The sequence below is a fragment of the Apis dorsata genome, unplaced genomic scaffold (genome assembly GCF_000469605.1).
Source record: "Apis dorsata unplaced genomic scaffold, Apis dorsata 1.3 scaffold_56, whole genome shotgun sequence".
NCBI classification, from domain to species: domain Eukaryota; kingdom Metazoa; phylum Arthropoda; class Insecta; order Hymenoptera; family Apidae; genus Apis; species Apis dorsata.
This window is the reverse complement of record NW_006263356.1, coordinates 906313-928070: the sequence shown is the minus strand read 5'-3', so window position 1 is coordinate 928070 and position 21758 is coordinate 906313. Positions and strand designations below refer to the sequence as shown.

Genomic DNA, 21758 nt, shown 5'->3' with positions numbered 1-21758 from the left:
TTTATTTTTATTTTAATATTAAAATTCTAAAAAAATTTAATAATAAAATTTAATTTTTTATTTTATTAATCAATATGATTTTTATAATATTAAAAATATTAATATTAAATATTAAATTATACCTTTTTCAGAAGAATTTAAAGTATTTTCATCTTTTATTCTATGATTTTGTGTTTGTTGATATTCTCGCGATATTTGTTCTAAGGCTTTCGTTAACGCCAACTAAAAACAATAATGGAATAATTAAAATATTATAATTTAAAACAATTATAGTTACAAATTTTTTTGAAATTTTAATAATTAAAATAATATCGATTAGAAATAAGCTGATTTTAAATATTTGTAATATTTTATACTTGTACAATATACATATTTAAAAATACTACAAATAATATTTTTAAAAATCATTTAATCTTGTATGTTTTCAAAATTTTTAAATATAATTAATATAATTAATATATAAAATTGATTATTTATAATATCAATATTTAAATTATTTTTTTTGTTATTTAATATTTTAAATTTTATATGTATATAAAAAAAATATATATATTTTTTTGATAATAATGATCTTTTTAGTTTTATATATTAAAACATAGAATTTATATAATAGTATGAAATGAAATAGCATGAATGAAAAATGATTGAAAATTATTAATTATATTAATAATAATTTTTTTTTAAATTGAATGTCTAAGATATATATTTTATTAAATGCAATTTGTTAGGTTATTAATAATTAAATTTTGTTTGATAATAATGTACATATTTTTTTTAATAAATATATGAACATAATAAATTTAATATAATATAATATAAATATATATAATAATTCTAACAAATATGTTTAAAATAAAATTAATTTAGTAAATATTATCTTCTTTAAATTTAGTTTTCATTTCTTATTCTTATAGTAATCTATAGTCTCATATAATAATTTTATATAATTCGTATCTTTAAGAAATTAACTTAAAATGTAACTAGAATATTATATGAAAGTTTTGTAATACAATGTATAATATATGAAGAAAAATTAAATACATTTAATTTATTTACCCGGCACATATGCAAACGTGATACGTGATCGGAGTCCTTGCTTAAAAAATTCAATTCCGCGCTATTTTTCACTTTAAGTCGTTGACAGTGTTTTAATTTTCCCGCTGTTTTCCTGTACACCCTTGGTAACAGATCTGGTCTGCCGGTACGGAAGTTTTCGTGCAAGAATTCGTGAACGTCCGGATTATGAGAATTACAAATCGGATCTCTATTATGGGATGTTACTTTCCGAAAACCATAAAGATTTAATTGTCTGATAAAACTTGTAATATTTTTCGTTTTGAAGATAGAATTGCCCGCGTCGAGATACTGTTCTTGAAATTTCTTGTAATCGAGAAGAATTGTGTTACCGTTTAAACTCCAACGTATCGCGCCACTCTTACATTCGTTCACTATACGCCACAGTTTTTGTGGAAATCGCAACGAAAGAAATATGCAATCGTCGTACATGCTCGATTTCGAAGTTACGTTTCTAGTTATATTGATAGAACACAGAACAAAACTAAATATAAGAGTCTTGTTTTCTCGAATCTAATCGCGTATCTTTTGCAAACAAAAAACTATCGTATCACGGCAACAATATTTCTTCTTTCGGAATTGATAGAATATCGAATTATTTTAACCTTTTGGCGCGAGCTTAAAATGTTTATTATTTTTTGGATATGAAAGCTGTTGTATTGAATCTTATGTGTATTTTATATATGTATAATGTTTTATATATATAATATGTATATAATATAATTGATCTACGATATTCCTATCATTTTTTACATATTTTTTTATAGTGCTGAGTTTATATAAGAAAAAATTTTAATGTTTGAAATATAAATCATGATGTATATATTGTTAAAAAACAACACATACTAGTACATATTAAATCGTAAGATTAAATGTTTTAATACTGAAGTTTTTATTTTTTTCTCTATAAAATTTATTATTTATATATTTTATCTTTTCTGTTTCGTATAATAAATAAAATAGAACATAAAATTTAAGAAATGCATATTATAAGATTTAATAAAAACATTATGATTTAATACAATGATTCGTACACTAAAAAACAACAATGTATTTAAAATGTTTCTTACGCATCAATTTATACAATTCTAATATTTTATACAAAACTATCGCAATGCAAAACTATCATTTTGAAAAAAAGTGAGGTTATAAAAGAAATCATAGTATACGAATGCATGAATAATTATTATAATCATAATTAATAATAAATTATTAAAAGTATTATTTCACATTTTCTTAATATTATAGAATATTAATACTATTTCCTGGACAATGAAAGTTCGATACATCGAACTCTCATAATTTCCCTGATATCATTGTATCTCAATAATCGATTACAATAATTGTATTGATATATCTATTGATTACATTTTTACAAATTAATCAATAATTATAACCGATTAAAGTTTATTCCCATAATTATACCTATTGAAAATATTGATATATTATTCATTTTATTAAATATTATTACAGATAAAAATTATCAAAAAAAAATTAATTACAATCAATTATTATTTATTATCTACTGTATAATTGATAAATAATAATCGATTGTTAAATAATTGAATGAATTATATTAATAATTACTTATTAATAATTTTTATCGAACATTATAATCATTATAATCGAACAAATATATATTTTTTTTCGTTTCAAAAGTTCATAAGATATTGTTACAATTTATATAAAAAAAATTTATTTTTTCATAAAAGGTAAAAAATATTTCATAATATCATATATCTCTGATAATTTTCTTCGTGTTCTTATCATTTTCATCTTTAACAATTTTTTAACAAAATGAATATATATATCTATATATATAGAATTTACAATTTTGATTACAATAAACAGTTTATAATTTATTATTTTTTTTTAATTCACATTTATTTTTTTTTGTATGAATGTTTGAATTTCATTGTATGTTTTTCTTTTAATATCAATTTTCTTATTTAATATCAATAATAACGATACAATTAATTTAAATTAATTAAAACAAGGCTATCTTTAAATTTCTTATGTCAAAATATTTATACAGAAATATTATCAAAATCGATTCATATCAGTCTTTCAATCCGGACGCTATAAAAGACAAAAATCAAAAAAGACAAAGTATAACAATATATACATATGTATGTGTAAAAATAACATAAGAAATTATCTTTTTGAAAATTTTCAAATTTTTCGCAATATATCGTTTCATATCATTGCATTATTTTATCCTCCTCCATTTTATATTCCTTCATTCTTTATTTGAATGAATTTATTAATATTATATCGATTAAAAAAAAATTATTTTGTATTTTTCAATAATTTTTTTATCTTAAAAATATTTCCATCTTTAATTACGAAAATAATAATTTTTAAGAAAATTGCAACGAATTTTATCGATTTATTTGATCTTATTTTTTTTTCCCAATTTAGAAATTTTAATTATTTTATGAACTTCTGTTAACATATATGATTTTTATGAATATCAATCGGACAAAGATGGTAAAGTTTGCAAATATTCGTGGGGTTTTGCCGGTGCTGGTAATAAATAGCCATCAGGATCTAATACGTCTGGTGTACGAATAGTGACTGGACCTTGAGGTGGTCTTGGTAACGTATCTTGAATTGACTTAACTTTAACTTTCTCCAATTTTTCTAATATCTCCGGAAATTTAATTCTATCCTTAGGATCAGTTTTCCAACATTCTCGCATTATTTGGCAGACAAATGGTGGACATCCTTCTGGAGGTATAAGCATTATGCCTTGAAAAATTAGCTTCACTACCTGAAGGTATCACAATAATTTAATAAACCATTTATCTTTTCATTTCTTTATCAATATGAAATAGTTAAGATCATTGTAACACATAAAGAAAAAGATGATAATTATAAAGAAATGTCTATTCCTGTTATGAAGCTGATCTGTGCAATAACTTTCAGTAAATAATTTTCAGTAAAGTAGCATTTATTTTTTCATTTTTTTATCATTAATATTATAATATTTAAAATTGTAACATACAGAGAAAAAGATGATAACTATAAATAAGTATTTATTTCTGTTGCGAAACTGATGTGTGCAGTAATTTACGTAAGTAGTAAAATAGTATAAAAGCGCGACATGATGATATTTATGATGAACTAATATATATATTATTATAAACCTAAATTTTGACTGTAGATTATATTATATTAATAATAATTGGAGATTGTTATTATTCTAACAATATATTGTATGAATATATATTATATGGATATATAGTATTAGCATAGCAATGTTAATATTCATTTTAAATGCAAAACTATAATAATAATGTGTAATTTTGATTATTTTAAAATAACAAATTTCTCTAAAAATTGATTATATATAATTTTACTTACTTCTTCATTATTATGTCCGTAATATGGTTGTTTGCCAAAGGAATAGACTTCCCATAGAACAACGCCAAAACTCCATACGTCACTTTCCAATGTGAATCGTCCGTACATTACACTTTCCGGTGACATCCAACGGATTGGTAAAAGTCTAGAACCTTTTATCTGGAAACAATAAAGATCTTGTTTTATTTATTCTGTATAAAAAAATTTGTGAAAATAAATTACGATAAAATTATAATTTAAATCATGAAATATATAAACAATTTTGCAAAATGTAATAAATAATAGAAATTCAATATAATATACACATGAATATTCTGTTAAAATATTTTAATTTATTATGTAAGTTAATCCATTACCTTATAGTAATCGCAAGTATAAACATCTCGTGACATTCCAAAATCTGCTATTTTAACAATGAAATCATAACCAACTAGACAATTTCTGCATGCCAAATCTCTATGAACGAATCTTTGACCCGATAAATACGTCATACCAGCTGCAATTTGGATTGTTATCCAATGTAAAGACTCCTGAAACATAATTAAGATTATAATATCAGTCAATCGTTCATAATCTTTTTAAAAAAATTTCTTTTCAGAATGAAAGTCACTCTCTTTCTGAAAAAATATTTTTAAAAGCAATTCTCAAAAATTTTAAAGGAAAAAAAAATCCATTTCAGAATAAAATTCTTGCAAATTGTTCTTCAGAATATTTTTCATAATAGTTGAAAGTGATTCTCTGATACTAGCAGTATCTGTCTAAAATATATTTCAAAAATTTTATTTCCAAATACATTCCTTTTTAGGGGAAACAAATGACAAATTATTAGAATGTTGTTTATATGAGTTTGAATATTTTCAATAAAAAATTTCCTAGTTTAAAAGTTTGAAATACTTGCATACAATTTTAGAAGATAGAAGAATTTAAATAATTTTTTACCTCAGTTAAAGGTTGCATCTCAGGTTTCGGCGATCTATTAAATTGTCGAGAGTTCGATCGTAAAACTTCAGCGAGATCTCCATACGGCATGTATTCGAAAACCATCCATGGACTACTATTACCTTCACGGAGCACTGCACCTTTCAACGACAAAATATTTCTATGCCCAAAAGTGGACATGATGTCGACTTCTCGCATAAAATCTTCTTCAGCTTCTCGCGGTGCAGTCTCTTTCAAAACTTTTATAGCGACGATCTCTTTCGAATCTCCAATACATAATTCTCCTGTAAAAAAAAAAAGAATTATTTCTTTCAATTATCATTTCAATCTTTTTATTATACTGGTTTATTTCACAAGTAATTTCATTCTGAAAGCTTACTTTTAATTAAATAATATTTAATTATTTAAATTTTATTTTTGCCTTTTCAATTAAAAATTATTGATCTATATTAATTTATGATTCTTTCATTTTTAAATATTTTATTATTTGAAAGATTTAAACAGAATAAGTGATCATTCAATATTGAATAAAAAGAATATAATGGATATATTAATATCTACTAATTAAATTGTTTATTTTTTTTATTTGTTATTTTTTTTTATTGTTGTTATTAATTTAATTTTTTACGAATTTTTATAATAATTTGAAATAAATTTTTAAATAAATTTTTCAAGCTTCTAAAAGAAAATTATTTGATGACTTATATAAAAATCACTAGTTTTTAACTATTTAATTTGGTTTATACCTTTATATACTTTTCCAAAACAGCCCTCGCCGATTTCTTGCAAAAATGCAAGAGACTCACGTTGCAGAATCGACACTTCCGGCGAGGCGCAACTGAAATACTGTGGGTTAGGTGTGTACTTATTCGCTAGCAGCAATCCCTTTTTCAGATTCATCGGTGTTCCCTGAAGTGAACATATGCAAGCTATTTTCATAACAATTTTTCAATTATTTAATTATTTTTTTATTATTGACAGTACATGTAGATTTAATAAGAAAGAAGTTAAAATTAACATAGTTTTATACAATAGATAGAGATTTGAAAGATGAAATAAAATTATATATTTTATTAGATTTTTAATTCAAACTGTATATGTGTATGTATGAATTATACATATAATTATTTTGATGTTATTATTCACAATAAATACAACTATATGCAGAAGAAATTATAATAAAAAAATAAAATATAAACTTTTTTGCCTATTTCTAGAGTTTAATATAATAAAAATAATAAAATAAAAAATATCAGTTTTAATTATTCAATTTTAATAGATTGATTCATTTATATGTTATTAAAGATTGTATTTAATAAAACAAAATTATATTATATTAATTAATAGATATTTCTTTTATATTTTTATATATTATTAAAAATGTTTTAATATATATTTAAATTCAAAAATATTTGAAATATTTTAAATATAAAAAAAGAAAAAAATAAATATTAAAAAATTATTATCATCTATCAACAAAATATAGATAAATTATAAAATTCACTTTCGTACTGGAAAAAAAAAATATGACTTTCCAGGAAATATATTAATATACTCAAAAATGTTATTGTATTCAATACCATTGTATTTATTGTATTCAAAAATATAATATTACATTAATCGACTAAAGTTATTATTCCGTTTATCTAAAGTTATCTTGTAAATGAGTTATAAATAACAATTTTTTTTTTTCTTTTTTTTTAATGTTACGTTAGTTTTGAAGAAACACTTCAATATTATGTATTTGATTGACATACATCCAGAGAATTCCTCTGTGATTTCACGTTATAACTTCTTTTCTTCACGCAGTAGACTATACTCAACAATATTGCTAATACCGCGACGAATGCTATGGTGATTCCTATTATTTCAGGTACCTTTTGTCTCACACGCTCTGCCTGTTGAACAGTATGAAAATACTACAAAACTATGTTTGTAAAAGATTGTATGCATATTTATAAATCAAGAGATGATATTTATAAGAACAATTGATAATAATTACCTGTTCTGCTTCTGGAAGAGCAGTCGTACTGTTGGTAGAGTTACCATTTGGAGGGATTATGTTGGGTATAGGTCGAGGTGTTAGGGGAACTAAAAAAAAAAATAATACTTAACAAATATTTGTAAAAAAATTATTTTCTTTCTTTTAAGATTAATAGTAAAACATTTATCAATTTTAATTATCAATATTATTTATTTATTATCTTTAATTGAAATTAAAATTTATTTCACATTAATTGTGATATAAATTAATTAAGTTCAATGTTTTAATGTCTTTAATTATGTTTATATTATATCTATATTATTAATTGATATAAAATAATATCGGATAAAGAAGTAATTTTTAGTATAGTAATTTTTTGTTCAAAAATATAATTTAATAAAAACTTAGTGATTCTTGTTCTATAAGATTATTTTATAGGAAGATATAATATATAGTATTTAAATTTAATTTGTAAAATAATAAATAATAATATGTGCTAAAGCATTATGAAAAAATATGTAGTTCAAAATCTAGTGATCCCTAGATCGCTCTGGTTTTATCTCTGGCGTCCGACATAAAAAAAATATCGATATGTGATTCTAACCTATTAGACGATTTGGACATTTCAAATCCGTTGTTGGTGGGGATAGATCGTGCGGACAGACGCATTTGGATGTGTTGTCTTTAAAGCTACGACATGCCGCTTCTTTTCCACAAATATGAGGTCGATCTTTGCATCCTGTGATCTCGGGGTTCCCATTGATAGGCAGTAACCTCGCTATTACTTCCGATTGTTGTGTGGACGCATTTACTGATAATTCTGAAACAATATTTATATGTTATCGCAACTATGTCAGTTTACAATGACTATGTCTATTGAGTTTATAAATACAAATACAAATGTTGGATGAAATATTCATGGATTGGAATGTACTATAGAACTTGAAAAGAGAAAGATATATTTTAAGCTCAAATACTCTACAAACAAAAATTGCATTTTTCATGTTAAATATAAACACAAGTTGTTTGTATACAATATTCAGTGGTATTTCAAAGAAATATTATAACAAAAATACAATTCAATTTCATTATTTTCATTATCCAACATATATATATCTTTAGTGGTTGATAGTGGAACAGAATAGTTTCAATAATTTTCTAATCTTCTTAATCGTATAGTTTTATGGTTCTGTGGTTCTCGTAGGTCTGTAATAAGGAAGTAATAATGATGATATATTATCTGAATAATGACGACATTCGGTTACAACCATATCAAGAAATGTCTAACCGCTTTAGATGTAATAATAGGTCCCAATTTTATTCAGATATTCAGTCCAACTGGATTTCTCCTAGTCTGGAAAATATTGTACCATTAATTCTATTTCATCATTTCACGTTAATTTCAAATTGATATGAATCTCGTTTAAAATAAATTATAGATCTTCCAAGAAATGATATAAAGGATCCCAAGAGTCCGTGAACTCATTTCGTTTCAAAGTAAATAGAGGCTTAAGGTAAAAGCAGTCGAATTTAGGTTAGGAACTTAGGCATAACAGTGGTAACGGTTAATAAAGGGCGAGCTGGTAAGAAAAAGGGCTACATATTTGGATTGGGCCCGACTTGGATGAGACAGTGAAGGCATTCATTTCGTGCTTGAAGCTTGTAACGGGTCAAAGCGTTATCTCTGCGGTCAGCGCTCTCCGACAACGAGTCTCGCTATGTGTACCTATTATCGCCCCGTATTTCTTCTCTTACTATGCATCTTAAACGAAGATTGCCCGTATTCACGAGATCGCTCGATTTCTAGTAAATGTTCCTAAGTTTTAATTTTCTTGAGAAGATGACAATTCATTTAAGAAAACTCAATAAATCAAACCTAAGGATACTTAAAATTGAAAGTAAAACTCAACTTGATCTTGAAAGTTATCGATAGTGGATACTGTTCACATTAAGAATAAAATTTATTCTTAGATAATAACTTTCAATGTAATTAACGTGAATTTATAAAAATATTTTCGAGAGAATAATATAATATTTTCAAATGTATTCATACCCTAAAAGATGTTATATGAAAGTTGACCTCCGGATCTTCGATACGGATGGAATTGCTCATGCGCAGTATAATTATACAACTAGTCTCTATATACAAGAAATCTAGGGACATTTTTTGAAATAACTTGTTTGCATACAGTATGAAATTTTTTCAAATTCTTTATTTAAAAATGTTATATAAATTACATAAATATTGATCAATTATATAAATTATATAAATTTATATAAAATATATATTTATATTTTATTTTTGAATTTTTTACATTAATTTTTTGGAGATGAAATACATTATAGGTAATTTTAATAATATTAATTAATGTAATTATTGAAAAAGTTAGAGAACATATAATTTAATTAAAAAAATGATATTATAGTAATACTTGTAAAATTAATCGTAAGATTTTCGAGAGAAAAATTTAATGGAAGTTCAACAATGAGAATAATATAGATTAGAAATAACACAACTGACAATGAACATTCCAGTAATTGCAATTCCACGAAATGGGATTGTTTATCAAACAAACACGCGGAAGTATATATACTAATTGTAAATCTAGTATTTCCAAGTTCGAAATCTTCAAACGAATATTTTTATTACTTATATTTTTATTTAATTAAATTTATATTTTTTTCAACATTGTTACCTAGATCATTCGTAATCTTTGCACTTTGTTATTAACAGTATACGTGGAAGTCGATGGGTGAACCGTGACCTATGATATCGAGCGTACTTTGACGCAAAGTGAGAGAATCACCCTTACAACGATTTTTATATCAAGTTTCATTTCTCTTAAACAATTAACAATTCTTTCTCTCTAAATTTAATTTCAAGTCTCATTTAATTAAATATAAATTTATATATTTTTGATATATAAAAAATTGATAAATTACATTTCATGCTTGATATACTCAAAATGATCTGTATTCAATTTCAATCATGATGATTCACAATTTAAAATTTTAATAAAATTTTATAATTCTTTTGTGATATAATTATAAATAGCATTTATAGAAATTGCACATAAAAAATTAATAAAATCTGTTTTTGTTATGAAATCCTAATTTGAATTTAAAATATAGAATTGTTCAATTTAAAACGTAATGTGATTTGTTAAAAATCTATTATTGCAATTTTCATTATTCATCATTTTTGGAAACTGAAAAGCATTCAACGTGGATATACACATCGAGTTACGTTTATTTGCAAATCCGAAGTTTAGACCAGAGACTACAATAGGGGCATTATATGCGCGGGTGGTTTATCCTCCCAAACGATTCGCAACTGAATCGTCCATCATAAAACGAGATTATTCACGATATGTTGGGAGAATAGTTTTATCAAATTTTCTTAAATTATAGAAACAAATTGAATTGGAAAGTAAATTGAATTTATTTTTAATTTTATTATTCTTTGATATAAGATTAAAATAAATAAAAGAGATAAAAACATTTTTTACAAATACATTTAAAAAATTAATATTATAAACAAATAAATAATATAAATTTAAATTTGAAACATTTTTTAAAATGATAATTCTAAACATATTTTTTTTGTTCTTTATATATTAATATATTTATATTTTGTTATTGAGAAAACAAAATTTGAATAATTTTGAACAAAATCAAAGTTTTGATCAAAATCATTTGTGTTGAATGATTGATTTATTATAAATAAATTTTATTCAAATTATCATAAATGTATGAGTTTTGGAATATTTTAATATTAATGATATTTACGTAAAATTTTTTTTTTTAAATTTTTATTGTATCTACAATTTTTTTAGTGAAAATTTTATTAAGTTATTAAATTGCATATTCGTGCGAAATTTTAGAAATATAATAGGGTAGGAAAGAGAATTACGACATTCAGGGGATTAACATAACGATGAGCAACCCGCTTTCTTTTTCGTTGATGTGTCATCATTACATTGCTTGTTTGCTATAATACTAAGCAAACAATGGATCTACTGCTTGGATAATGTATTCTTCTAAATTTATATTATGTATAATACGATAGATATTGTATTTCGTTTCTATCTGAAATCCTCTTTAAATCAGCCACCATTGTTTTCAAAACAGAAAATAGCATAAAGTTCTAAAAATTTTTTTTTATAATTTTAATCATTATATATATTTAAAATTATTTTAAATATAGAATAAGAGATTTTGAAAATAAGAAAATTTAATTAATTTCATAAGTAATAGTTTTTAATCCAATAGATAATGAATTTTAATTTAATAATATAATAATAAAATCTTACTATATTTTGCATAAAAAAAGACTATTTTTATTCATAATATAAACTATAAAATAATATAATTAATATAATTTATTTTTCTCAGTATATATAACAATCATTGAACTTTATAATACTTTATTTTAATAAAAATTGGCTTTGACTTATAGTGAATTGAATTAAATATTTTTTAAATTTTGTATAATCATTAATCATAAAGAAGTTTTTTCAATGTTATTGGAAAATTTGAATACTGCGCACGTGGTTATCATCTTTTAGGTTAGCGTTATCAGAAGGTCGAACATGTCGATATTAAAGATAAGTTAGAGTCAGAAAAATAGGGTTAATTTTTTTATACTCAGTTTTTCGATATTTTAAGAGCAGTTAATATTTATTTTAATATAGATACGAGTAAAATAGCTTTATCTTTTCAACATTTTGACTCGTACTTGAATTTTAGTTTTTAACTTGTTTATAGTATTATCTCTAAAGAAATTTCTCCATATGTTTTGAAATCAAGATGGAAAATAAAATACTTTTTAATTTTTTATTATTATAATAAATTTTTCGATTAAATATTTAAATCAAGTTAATCTAAAAATATAAGAATTATTAAATAAAAATAAACAAAAGAAATATATACAATAAATAGAAATATTGCACAATAGATTAAAACAATTTTAATGTTATTATTAATGTTTTATTTTTCATGACAAGCTTAATGTTTCAAAATTTCAAGGTTGTCCAAGATAGAATTTAGTGAAATTAACACGTGAAAATTAACCAAAGAGATTCTTCTTCCTTGGTAATAATTATCTGTAGTATTCAAATTGGTGCCTTTGTGCTTGTCTGTAGCACATGAGTTTATCTCTAGAAGATACGATTATATTAGATTGGCGGGAAATAAATGAATTGAACTTTGAATCTGTTGAAATATATCTATATATATTTAGTATATAATTATAAAGATAACTGTTGTTACTTTTACATAATTTTTGTAAAAAAGATTACACGTTAATAATAATTTAAATAATATAATGACAAAAAAAAGAAAAATATAAAAAGCAATGAAAAGGTTATTTTTCTAGAAAATTATAAATACAATAAAGAAGAATTATTACGGTGATAAAATGTCAAAAAGAGATAATCCAAATTAAAAAAGGAAAATGGCGAACATTATCACTTCTTTATTTTCAAGTTTTTGTTTCTTCTTTAAAGAAGAAAATTATAAATATTCACAAAAGAATGATTGCAATGCACGATAAATGATAAGAAAAGATGATAAAAAAAAAAAAAAAAGATTAGAAAGATCAAAGAAAAATTATCATTTACTCGAAAAATCGTTTCTTACTGTTTACTTTTCCTAATTTTCCTTTATTTATTAAAGCAAATATTGATTAACCATGAATCATACGAGGAATTTCTAATGCATTTAATTTATTATTTAATTTATATCAAATTTATTGGCTGGTTTATCGTTATATGTATATTTCCATATTGGATGAATATGTGTTTCATCTTTAACTGTCATATATTTTTCGTGATTTTTTTTTTTAACAAAACGAAACACAACGCGTGCCTGTTTGTCGATCGGATAAATGACTATAATTATTGTATAATGGTAAGACATATACGTATATTATAAATATAATTCAATTTATATGTATGAATAAAGATTTAATTACAAATTACTTACAAAAATTGTAACGTGTTCAACATTTAACAATTTTTTTTTTTTTTTTTACTAAATTTCTCAAATATTAATTCTAGAAATTTTTTCTCTTAATTATTCCAGAAATATTAATAAATAATAATAAACAGCTTATCTCTGAATGTATATTTTGATTGCAGTTTAATCGCAGTTTATTTCTATGTTCTAAGAAAATATAAATTACGCTTCAAAGCTGCGACGCATCAAGAGAAGAACCGAGTTTTTTTTTTTTTTTTAATCTATCCTAATAGAGAAATTATTCTTTTTCGTAATATTTATGAAGAATTTATCTCTTTTTCCTTTTTTTTTTTGTCTAATCAACAACTATGTATGATACGATTACATATATATTTATAACAATTTTGTAATGCAAATATTGTTATTCTATCGTCTTACAATATTTAATATAATTTATTATATTCTCGTTAACGTAGTTTTTATCTTGAAAATTTTAGTAAATAAAATGTCACGCAACGTTAACGAGATTTCTCACTGATTTGATTTATAAATTTTTCATTTTAAAGTGGATTCCAAGTGGGTTGAAACGTTAATTCTCAGAATTTCTTCTTGAATAAAAATATCAAGGGATCATTATTACGCATAACGATTTTTTTTAACAGCAACAAAGAAACATTGATAAAATTTTGTTCGCTCAAAAAATTGTAAAAATTTGAACTTGATATACACAAGAGAAAATTGTGGGTTCAAATGAAGAATAAATTTGAATTATCAGATTATTTCTTTTTTTATCTTATTCTTGGTCTCAATGCATAATTCCAAGAATTTTAAGTTTTAAAATTGCATTCTTCGTGTCGATTTTTTCTTATTCAATTATTAATTCTTAATATTCAAAATAAATGTAAATAAATATATGTTCAAAGCAAATATATCAAAATAAGAGATTTTAATTTGCGTTACATTTAGGAGTATAAAAATTTATAGAAGGGTTGACAATGCTTTTTGAATAAAAATATATTTACTCACCTTGTCGAATTTCCGCGGAGGAAAGGCCTCTTCTCCTTGGCATTCTTCTCCTCTCCATTCTGGGACCAAAATGGAAGGAAATCACCCCCGTTTAAAAAAAAAAAAAAAAAAAAGAACTATCGTTTCGCACTAAGACCTTCACTTTTTCCTTGGCTTTGATCCATCGTTACACTCTAAACTTTTGAGAGTCAACGAGTCTGACGCTCAGAATTCGACGCGTCATTGGTTTACATTGTAAAAAAAAGTGATCACATAGATAGATAACACAGTAATATTTGCAAATCAATTGTTCGCACTGATTGGACCACACAAGGAGTAGGTTTTTCATGAGTTCCTTCGAGAATCGATCAAACCAATCGAACAGTCACCTTCTTTGTGTCTGCATCCCTCTAATTAAACAGCTTCAATTTATATTTTTCACAATTTGGTAATCCGAAACAAGTTCTTTTTTTTTTTTTTTTTTCAAAATCCTCTAAACGATTCCTCTGGAATAAACGACACGAATTTCGTTTCAAAATTTCACAAAAAAAGAATACTCCTTTTTTTTTTCAAAATTCTCGATAACCGAAAAATTCGAAGCAATTTTTTTTTTAAATTTCGAATTGCTTCTTTTTTTTTTTGTTTTTTTTCTTTAACCGGATGGTTCACCGAGCAATGCAAATTTTGTGGAAGATTTTTCTCTTTTTTCCAAAATTCTATAATTACTAAAATTTTGGTATTCTTCCAAATTTCAAATTATCAAAATTCCAAAAATTAAAAATTAAAAAGTCGACTCGAGGATAAATTCATTTTTATTCGAAACACCGTACAAGGTCCAGCGGGATTAAAGCTGGAAACTTTTGGGGCCAAGGATCGAGGGACAAGGATCGAAGAGTTAAGCCGGAAGAGGAAACCCGCCGGTTAAAGGATAAATCGAGGAGGGGTCCTCTATCTTCGACGAATGCTTATTCGAAACTAAAGACCGACTAAAGACCGCCTTCGAGAACTCGCTCGTATTGGCGTGCAACACAAGGGAACTCGGTCACTCATACAGGCACGATCGAAGCGTGTTCACGGCACCCACATGGATTTTAGACCGAGCAAGGATTTACGCGAGGAGGGACGAGCCGTAGTTCATCATCGTCGTGGCTCGACCTACGCTATCGGGGAGAGGCAGAAGCGGTGTGGTTCCTCGTAATCTCGTCGGTTTTTCGGCCGACTTAAGGGTAGAGGCCTCTTGTTGCGCCTTTTAATCTCTGACACGTGCCAACTTACGTGACTCCACCCTTGGGCCACGATATTATTAGGCATGGATGAAATTTCCTTTTAATCGAATAAACTTAATTTTTTTCGTGTGTCGTGATCGATTTGATCGTAGGAAATTTCTTTGAGGGTTTATGTGGTCACTTTCTGGGTACACTTTGATGAATATATTAATGCTTTTAGTCAATTGTTAATAATTGTTATTATTATTAAAAATGTATTTTATTTTGAGAATTAAACAAATGTGATGTGTAATTCTTAATAGTTTGATTAAAAATTTCTTTTTAATTTCTACAAGTTTTTAAGTTTTTTAACTTTTAATTTGTATAAAAAATAAATTATTAACGCAACTATGCAATGTTATAATTTATTATGATTCAAAACTCAGATATGAACTTGCAGATCAGAGTAATATTTGAGTGCAAAGATTCATATTTACTCATTGACAAAAATTCTACAAAAATATGTATAAAATTAAAATTCTTAAATATATTTTGATTCAAAACTGGCTTTCAAATAAAATTTTGATATTTATTTGCAAACATTTTCATCTTTAAATATTTCATAAATTACAATATATAAATGAATAATACATATCATGAGAGATAATTTATAATCGTTTATTACAATGAAATATAATTCGTTCATTCTATCTCTTGAAACATCCGTTTCAAATAAATATTGTCCAATCCCTGGATGGCCTGATCAAGTATGCGTGGATATTTAATGAACCTCTCCAAAGGATTCGCGTTACAACGAGGCTATCAATCACTATCAGAATTATTAAAGATGAGATCTCGAAGGAAACTTAAGTAAAGAAATAAAAAAAAAAAAAAAAAAAAAAAAAAAAAAAAAAAACACGAAGATCAAATCTGTCGGAGAGTTATTCGTAAAGACATGGCTTGCATTTTGCGCCACTAATAATTAACCAGTGTATATCGCGATCAGTTTGATACACTGGTGTCCAACTGGGCGCCACTTACCCCACTCTACCACTCTGTTCGTGAATAACTTGACTTTTCAGCTTCTGATCGCGATAAACGGATCACCACCACTACACCATCTTTCATCTCTCGTATATGTGTGTAATCTCGATTAATCGGATGTAATGTAAAAATTAGCTTTTCGAATCGTTGTTTTGCTTCTTTAAACGCGTTACGTAAATCATGGGAATGAAAATCATGTTATGTTTATTAACGTCATATTGAAATATCAAATATCTTCATTACGATGAAATTAGACGATACGTGAATATGTAAATTATTCGTCTTGACGAATTAATTATTTAAAAATTCGTAATTTGTTTTATTATTGTTATCGTTAAATGTTTAACAATTGAAATAATTTAAGAAAAACATTGATTTTTTTTATTTTCATCATAGACAAAATTCGTTGTAAACATGATGTTTCATAAAATTAAATATATTATAAAAGTATTCCAGAAATTGTTTGTTTAATAAATTATATATATTAGTTTATTAGTTTGATCGTTTATTACTATCGTATTCTTGACGCGCAGTAATCCGATTCCATTTCAGTTTGAACGATGAGCATTAATGTTGAGCATTAAGTATATGAAAAGTTTTGAAATCTAATCAATTTGAACAAGAAGCAGATCAATTACGAAAAGTCACCAATTAAGAAAAGTTCATCGACATAACAGTCATATATCACACATAAATAAAATTAGTGAAACATTATCTATTATAATAATAAAGTCACAAATCTTATGATGATAAATTTCTATCATAACATTGAGCTTACATCCATTGAAAATCGAGGACAATTTACGTATTTGTATGAAGAATATGTATAATAATCGGATTGTAATTACATTGGTAATAATTGTGAAGGAAAATTTTCTATTCTGTTTAATAATTTTTTTCTATCTCTAAAAGTACAATTGTATCTACTTACCTTTCGAATATCTACGTAAAGATCCAAATGTTATTCGATTTTTCTAAAATTTATATCACTTCATTTAAGGATTAAACGAAATTCGCCATTTTTTTTCAACACTATTATAATATTTATTTAGGACATTCAGAAGAATCAATTTATGTATATTTATGCATCCTAATGTTCATAGATCACACGCTTAGTTACACTTGACAATACAGAAAGTCATTCTCAAATTCGAAATCACGAGTGCTTTCGAAATGACACTTGAAATCTTTGGACAAACGTGAACGATGATCGGTGTCGGTGGGTGTTTGACAACGGTGGTCCACCTGATTAAGTTCTCTAACACGTGCCACTTAATGTGCCGAAACGGTCCAATGGGAAGAGAAATGGGCCAGAACGGAAAAATGGTCGGTGAAGCCGCAACACAAGAGGAATACGTTAATAGTTTTCGAAGAGGCTCCTTTGGAATGGCGTAAGTGTTGTATATTTACACTGGCGTTACAGGCTCACACCTGGACGCAAGAATAGCGCCGCTTCTTTTTTCTCCGAAGTATTTTCTCGCCCGTGCGTCAAACGTCTTCCTGAACAAAGCGAATTTTTTTACATTTTTCTTCCTCTTCTTTTTTTCTTCCTTTTGCTCTACTTCTAGATGAGCTTTTTATTATTTCGATGTGTATAATTTCGATTAAAAAGAGAAAGAGATGTTGTCCTCCTGTTATTCTTTTCATTCAAAAAAATTTAAATAACTCAGAAAGAAGATAAAGATTTCACTGTTTAAATTTTTCTATATGATATTTCTTTTCGAAGTTTACGAAATTTCGATTAATATATTTAATGGACAAAATATGTCTTTTAGGTTAGGAAAACAATATTCCAATATTGACGATGAAAAGCGATAACTTTTCCCATTACGTTCCGAAATATGGGAAGTTTTTAAATGAAATTGGATCCAAGGAAGACATCAAGAGGGTAGTTTACACCCGCTTAAGTTGCTGATCGCCGATTTTCCTTGAGCACCGGAACAGCGTCGGTATGCATGCAGATGGTGGTCGTAAGAGGGGGTGGTCTAAAATAATAAAGAAGCTGACACGAAGATGAGGAATGTTTGTGTTTTCACGTACGATGGCCGATTCTTAAATGACGAGATACAACTGGAAAAACGTATATTCGAAAGACAATACTTCGAATAAACCAATAGTTATCGATAGTTTCCTGTAGACATTCGTTTTTCAGCTTAAAAAGAAAAAACAATAAATATTATTTTATTTTGTTTTTTTTTAAATGGAAAATGTAACATATTTTTTTATTTTTCGATTAAAAAAGATATTTCTGTTATTTTTTCAAAATGATAATATTCTGCTAATTGCAAGGAAAATGTGAAATAATCTGTGTACTGAAATAAATCTATGATATCTTTGTTATTTATTTATTTAAAAATAAAATATAGTACTAAATATATTAAATAATTGAAATTAAATAATTAAATAAAATGCTTTATTATATTACGAATATTTATAGAGTTTTGCTATTATACTTTATAATATATTAATTTAAAATCATATTTTTCTCTATTTAGTTGATAAAGCTGATAAATTAATCGTGTTATGTGCACAACATGCATAATACATGCTCAAACTTGACATGCAATTCGAGAAAGGGATCAATTAGATTTCCTTATTCTACTTAGTATTAGTATAACTATAAAGATAGTTATAACTGATCCAAAATGAAATATAAGTATAATGTATCTTTAAAAGAATTACGTAATAGTTTGAAATATAGATCAAGAGAATATTTGTTGCAGAATAGTTTACATGGCATTCCATATTTCGTGGATACTGCACGACCTAAATGGGAAAGGTAATATCATGATTTAATTAATATACAAATTAAATAATGCAACATTAATTAACAATAAATTAATCTTAGTTAACATATTATATATATATATTATATTTCATTTTACAAATTATTTATTTATTTATTAAAAAATCGAAAAATATGATGAAATTCAAATTTTAAAAATTATGATTCAAAAATTGTCAATTTGCCATATTAATATTACTTATTATTATATATATATAATTGGTATGTCCGCAGATTAATATGGTTATTTTTATCAATGACATCAATAATAGCAACTTTTATTACAATCGTAATTATCTTGAACAAATTTCAAACGCAACCAACAATAACCGGAGTAGATGTATTAACAGAGCACATTAATATCGAATTTCCTCAAATCTTTATTTGCTTCGACTGGATTCATTTGAATCATTCGCATATACTTGAGGTAAACGCATTTTTAAATATAATTTTATTTTATTTGAATATATTTTAATATTATATTTGTATCATTATATTTATATGTATATATACATATATATAGAATGAAATGTATGTATACGAGGAATTATACAATTGGAATATTGGAAAATATATTGATGTGAAATCATTTAATCCAATTTATAAAAATAAAAACAATTTTCGAAAAATTTTTAAAGCGATGGAACTTGATTGTGATTCTTTATTTACTAACTGTGCATACAGGTAAATATGATAAATACATATGTACATAATTTTTTTATTTCATTTATGAAATTAAAAATATTATCTTTATATACATTATATACGTATATTATATATATATTTATAATTACTCAAAGTTTAATATTTTAAAATAAGAAAAAATTATTTAGAAAAAAGAAATAATTATTATTATAATTATAAAAAAATTCATTTATATTTGATTAAATTATAAATTATATTGTTTTTTAGAGGAATGAATAGATCGTGTAAAAATATATTTATGAAAGTATTGACTGCAGTGGGTATATGTTGTAAATCTAAAAATTTAGAGTCACTTAAATATATAGATATTAAATGGAATCTTGAATTTAAAATCCCTAATTCAAGTTTTCCTTTAAGGTAATATTTACTAATTCAATCGATAATTCAACTAATTCAAATCAATAATTTTTTTACATCAAAATCTAATTTTTATAAATAATTTTTTTATCATAAATGCTATTGATTATATTTAAAAAATTATATAATGTATAAAATAGAATATAAAAAATGTTAATATAATTATTATATGTTATTATTCATTTTTCATATTGTAGATTTTATCTCATGGAACAAAATAATTCGAGTCCAGAACCAGGTGAAAGATCTCTTATAGTAGATAAATCTGTAGATATAGAATTTGTTGTTGATATAACATATACAACTTCTGATATTAAATATTTATCTCTTCGACAACGACAATGTTATTATAAGCAAGAGAGTAAAAATCTTATTGATTGCGAAATTGATTGCATAACCGATAAACTATTTAAATATTGTAAATGTTTGCCATGGTTTTTATCACATGTCGATAAGACAGAATGTCCAATTTCAAAATATCCTTGTTTAAACAATATTAATATCGATAAAACCCAATGTAATTGTTGGCCCTTTTGTGACCATACATCATATAGTGTAAAAAGTATGAAAACAGGTAAAAATAAAAATCAAATTATGTTAAAAAACTGGCCAACAGCTCTCCATAAAAGAGAAATGCGATTTGGTTATTTAGATTTACTTGTATCATTCGGTGGTATTGCAGGTCTTTTTTTAGGATTTTCTATTTTTGTAGCTTTAGAATTTGGATATTATTTTACTCTTAGAACTTATTGTGGAGCTGTAATTCGATTATCTCGGAAACAATATAATATTATGACCATTTATGTGGTAGAAAAATATCCCATTCAGAAAGTAAATACTAATTCAAAATATTATATATATCTCGACTAATTCTTTTCAAAAAATTAATATTTATATTCCATTTTGTTGAAATTATATTTAATGCAAAAGTAATATGAAGCATATCATTATTAATTTTGTCTAAATCTTAGACTTTTAAACAAACACAAAAATTTAAAAATTTTAAAAATCACATAGGTATAGAAAGAGAACATATCACAATGATAATTTTTCATATTATTATTTATGCGAATATTTATAATAATATATTTTTTAATAAATAGTTGTAAATATATTATAATAAGTTTTTTTTATTTAAAAAATAATTTGAATTTGGTTTCTTCAAGCGGATTGGATAAGAATCCACACGTAACTTGCAAAAATCCCTAAAAATACGAAATGTACAAATAATTTTTGCATCATTAATTCTGACAATTAAGATTCTTATTTCTAAATTTTATTTGTCAAAATCTATAAAAACATATAAAAAATTTTTACACATTTAAAATTTAATCTT

At 24.6% G+C, this 21758-nt stretch overlaps 3 protein-coding genes across 5 annotated transcripts in view; 1 reads left to right on the top strand and 2 right to left on the bottom strand.

Annotated features, from left to right (window-relative positions):
• Positions 1 to 1855, bottom strand: part of LOC102674949 (heat shock transcription factor, X-linked member 4-like) — a 2452-nt gene extending 597 nt beyond the window's left edge. Inside the window, exons 1-2 of the mRNA XM_006609473.2 lie at positions 1057 to 1855; positions 123 to 222 (exon numbers count right to left, since the gene is read on the bottom strand). Coding sequence (XP_006609536.2) covers positions 123 to 222; positions 1057 to 1506 — 550 coding nt within the window. The 5' untranslated portion in view covers positions 1507 to 1855. The remainder of the gene's footprint in view (positions 1 to 122; positions 223 to 1056) is intronic.
• A 1688-nt stretch (positions 1856 to 3543) lies between these two features.
• On the bottom strand, positions 3544 to 14838 carry LOC102674721 (muscle, skeletal receptor tyrosine protein kinase-like). Of its 2 annotated transcripts, none has more exons than XM_006609471.2 (9): positions 14348 to 14828; positions 7968 to 8183; positions 7382 to 7470; positions 7137 to 7298; positions 6126 to 6288; positions 5380 to 5663; positions 4797 to 4970; positions 4441 to 4599; positions 3544 to 3847 (listed from the first exon to the last, which is right to left on the bottom strand). In XM_006609471.2, the coding sequence occupies exons 1-9, from the start codon at positions 14403 to 14405 to the stop codon at positions 3548 to 3550; spliced, it is 1605 nt and encodes a 534-aa protein (XP_006609534.1). In that variant the 5' UTR covers positions 14406 to 14828; the 3' UTR covers positions 3544 to 3547. The 2 variants fall into 2 exon arrangements, with proteins under 2 accessions (XP_006609534.1, XP_006609535.1); XM_006609472.2 differs by having other exon boundaries at positions 3548 to 3847; positions 7137 to 7277; positions 14348 to 14838.
• Positions 14839 to 17681: 2843 nt separating this feature from the next.
• On the top strand, positions 17682 to 21307 carry LOC102677461 (sodium channel protein Nach-like). 2 transcript variants are annotated; one of them, XM_031515124.1, is made up of 7 exons: positions 17682 to 17966; positions 18351 to 18524; positions 19071 to 19354; positions 19595 to 19787; positions 19884 to 20044; positions 20273 to 20422; positions 20620 to 21307. In XM_031515124.1, exons 3-7 carry the CDS (start codon positions 19221 to 19223, stop codon positions 21290 to 21292), a joined length of 1311 nt encoding a protein of 436 aa, XP_031370984.1. In that variant the 5' UTR covers positions 17682 to 17966; positions 18351 to 18524; positions 19071 to 19220; the 3' UTR covers positions 21293 to 21307. The 2 variants fall into 2 exon arrangements, with proteins under 2 accessions (XP_031370984.1, XP_031370986.1); XM_031515126.1 differs by having other exon boundaries at positions 17683 to 17966; positions 19299 to 19354.
• The last annotated feature ends 451 nt before the right edge of the window (positions 21308 to 21758 follow it).

Coding starts and splice junctions, on each gene's coding strand:
- LOC102674721 (XM_006609471.2), bottom strand. CDS start 14,405: ATGGAGAGGAGAAGAATGCCAAGGAGAAGAGGCCTTTCCTCCGCGGAA. Junction 7,299..7,381: donor CTCTTCCAGAAGCAGAACAG/GTAATTATTATC, acceptor ATAGTTTTGTAG/TATTTTCATACTGTTCAACA. Junction 4,971..5,379: donor AGATGCAACCTTTAACTGAG/GTAAAAAATTAT, acceptor ATTATGTTTCAG/GAGTCTTTACATTGGATAAC.
- LOC102677461 (XM_031515124.1), top strand. CDS start 19,221: ATGAAATATAAGTATAATGTATCTTTAAAAGAATTACGTAATAGTTTG. Junction 19,788..19,883: donor ATCATTCGCATATACTTGAG/GTAAACGCATTT, acceptor ACATATATATAG/AATGAAATGTATGTATACGA. Junction 20,045..20,272: donor TTTACTAACTGTGCATACAG/GTAAATATGATA, acceptor ATTGTTTTTTAG/AGGAATGAATAGATCGTGTA.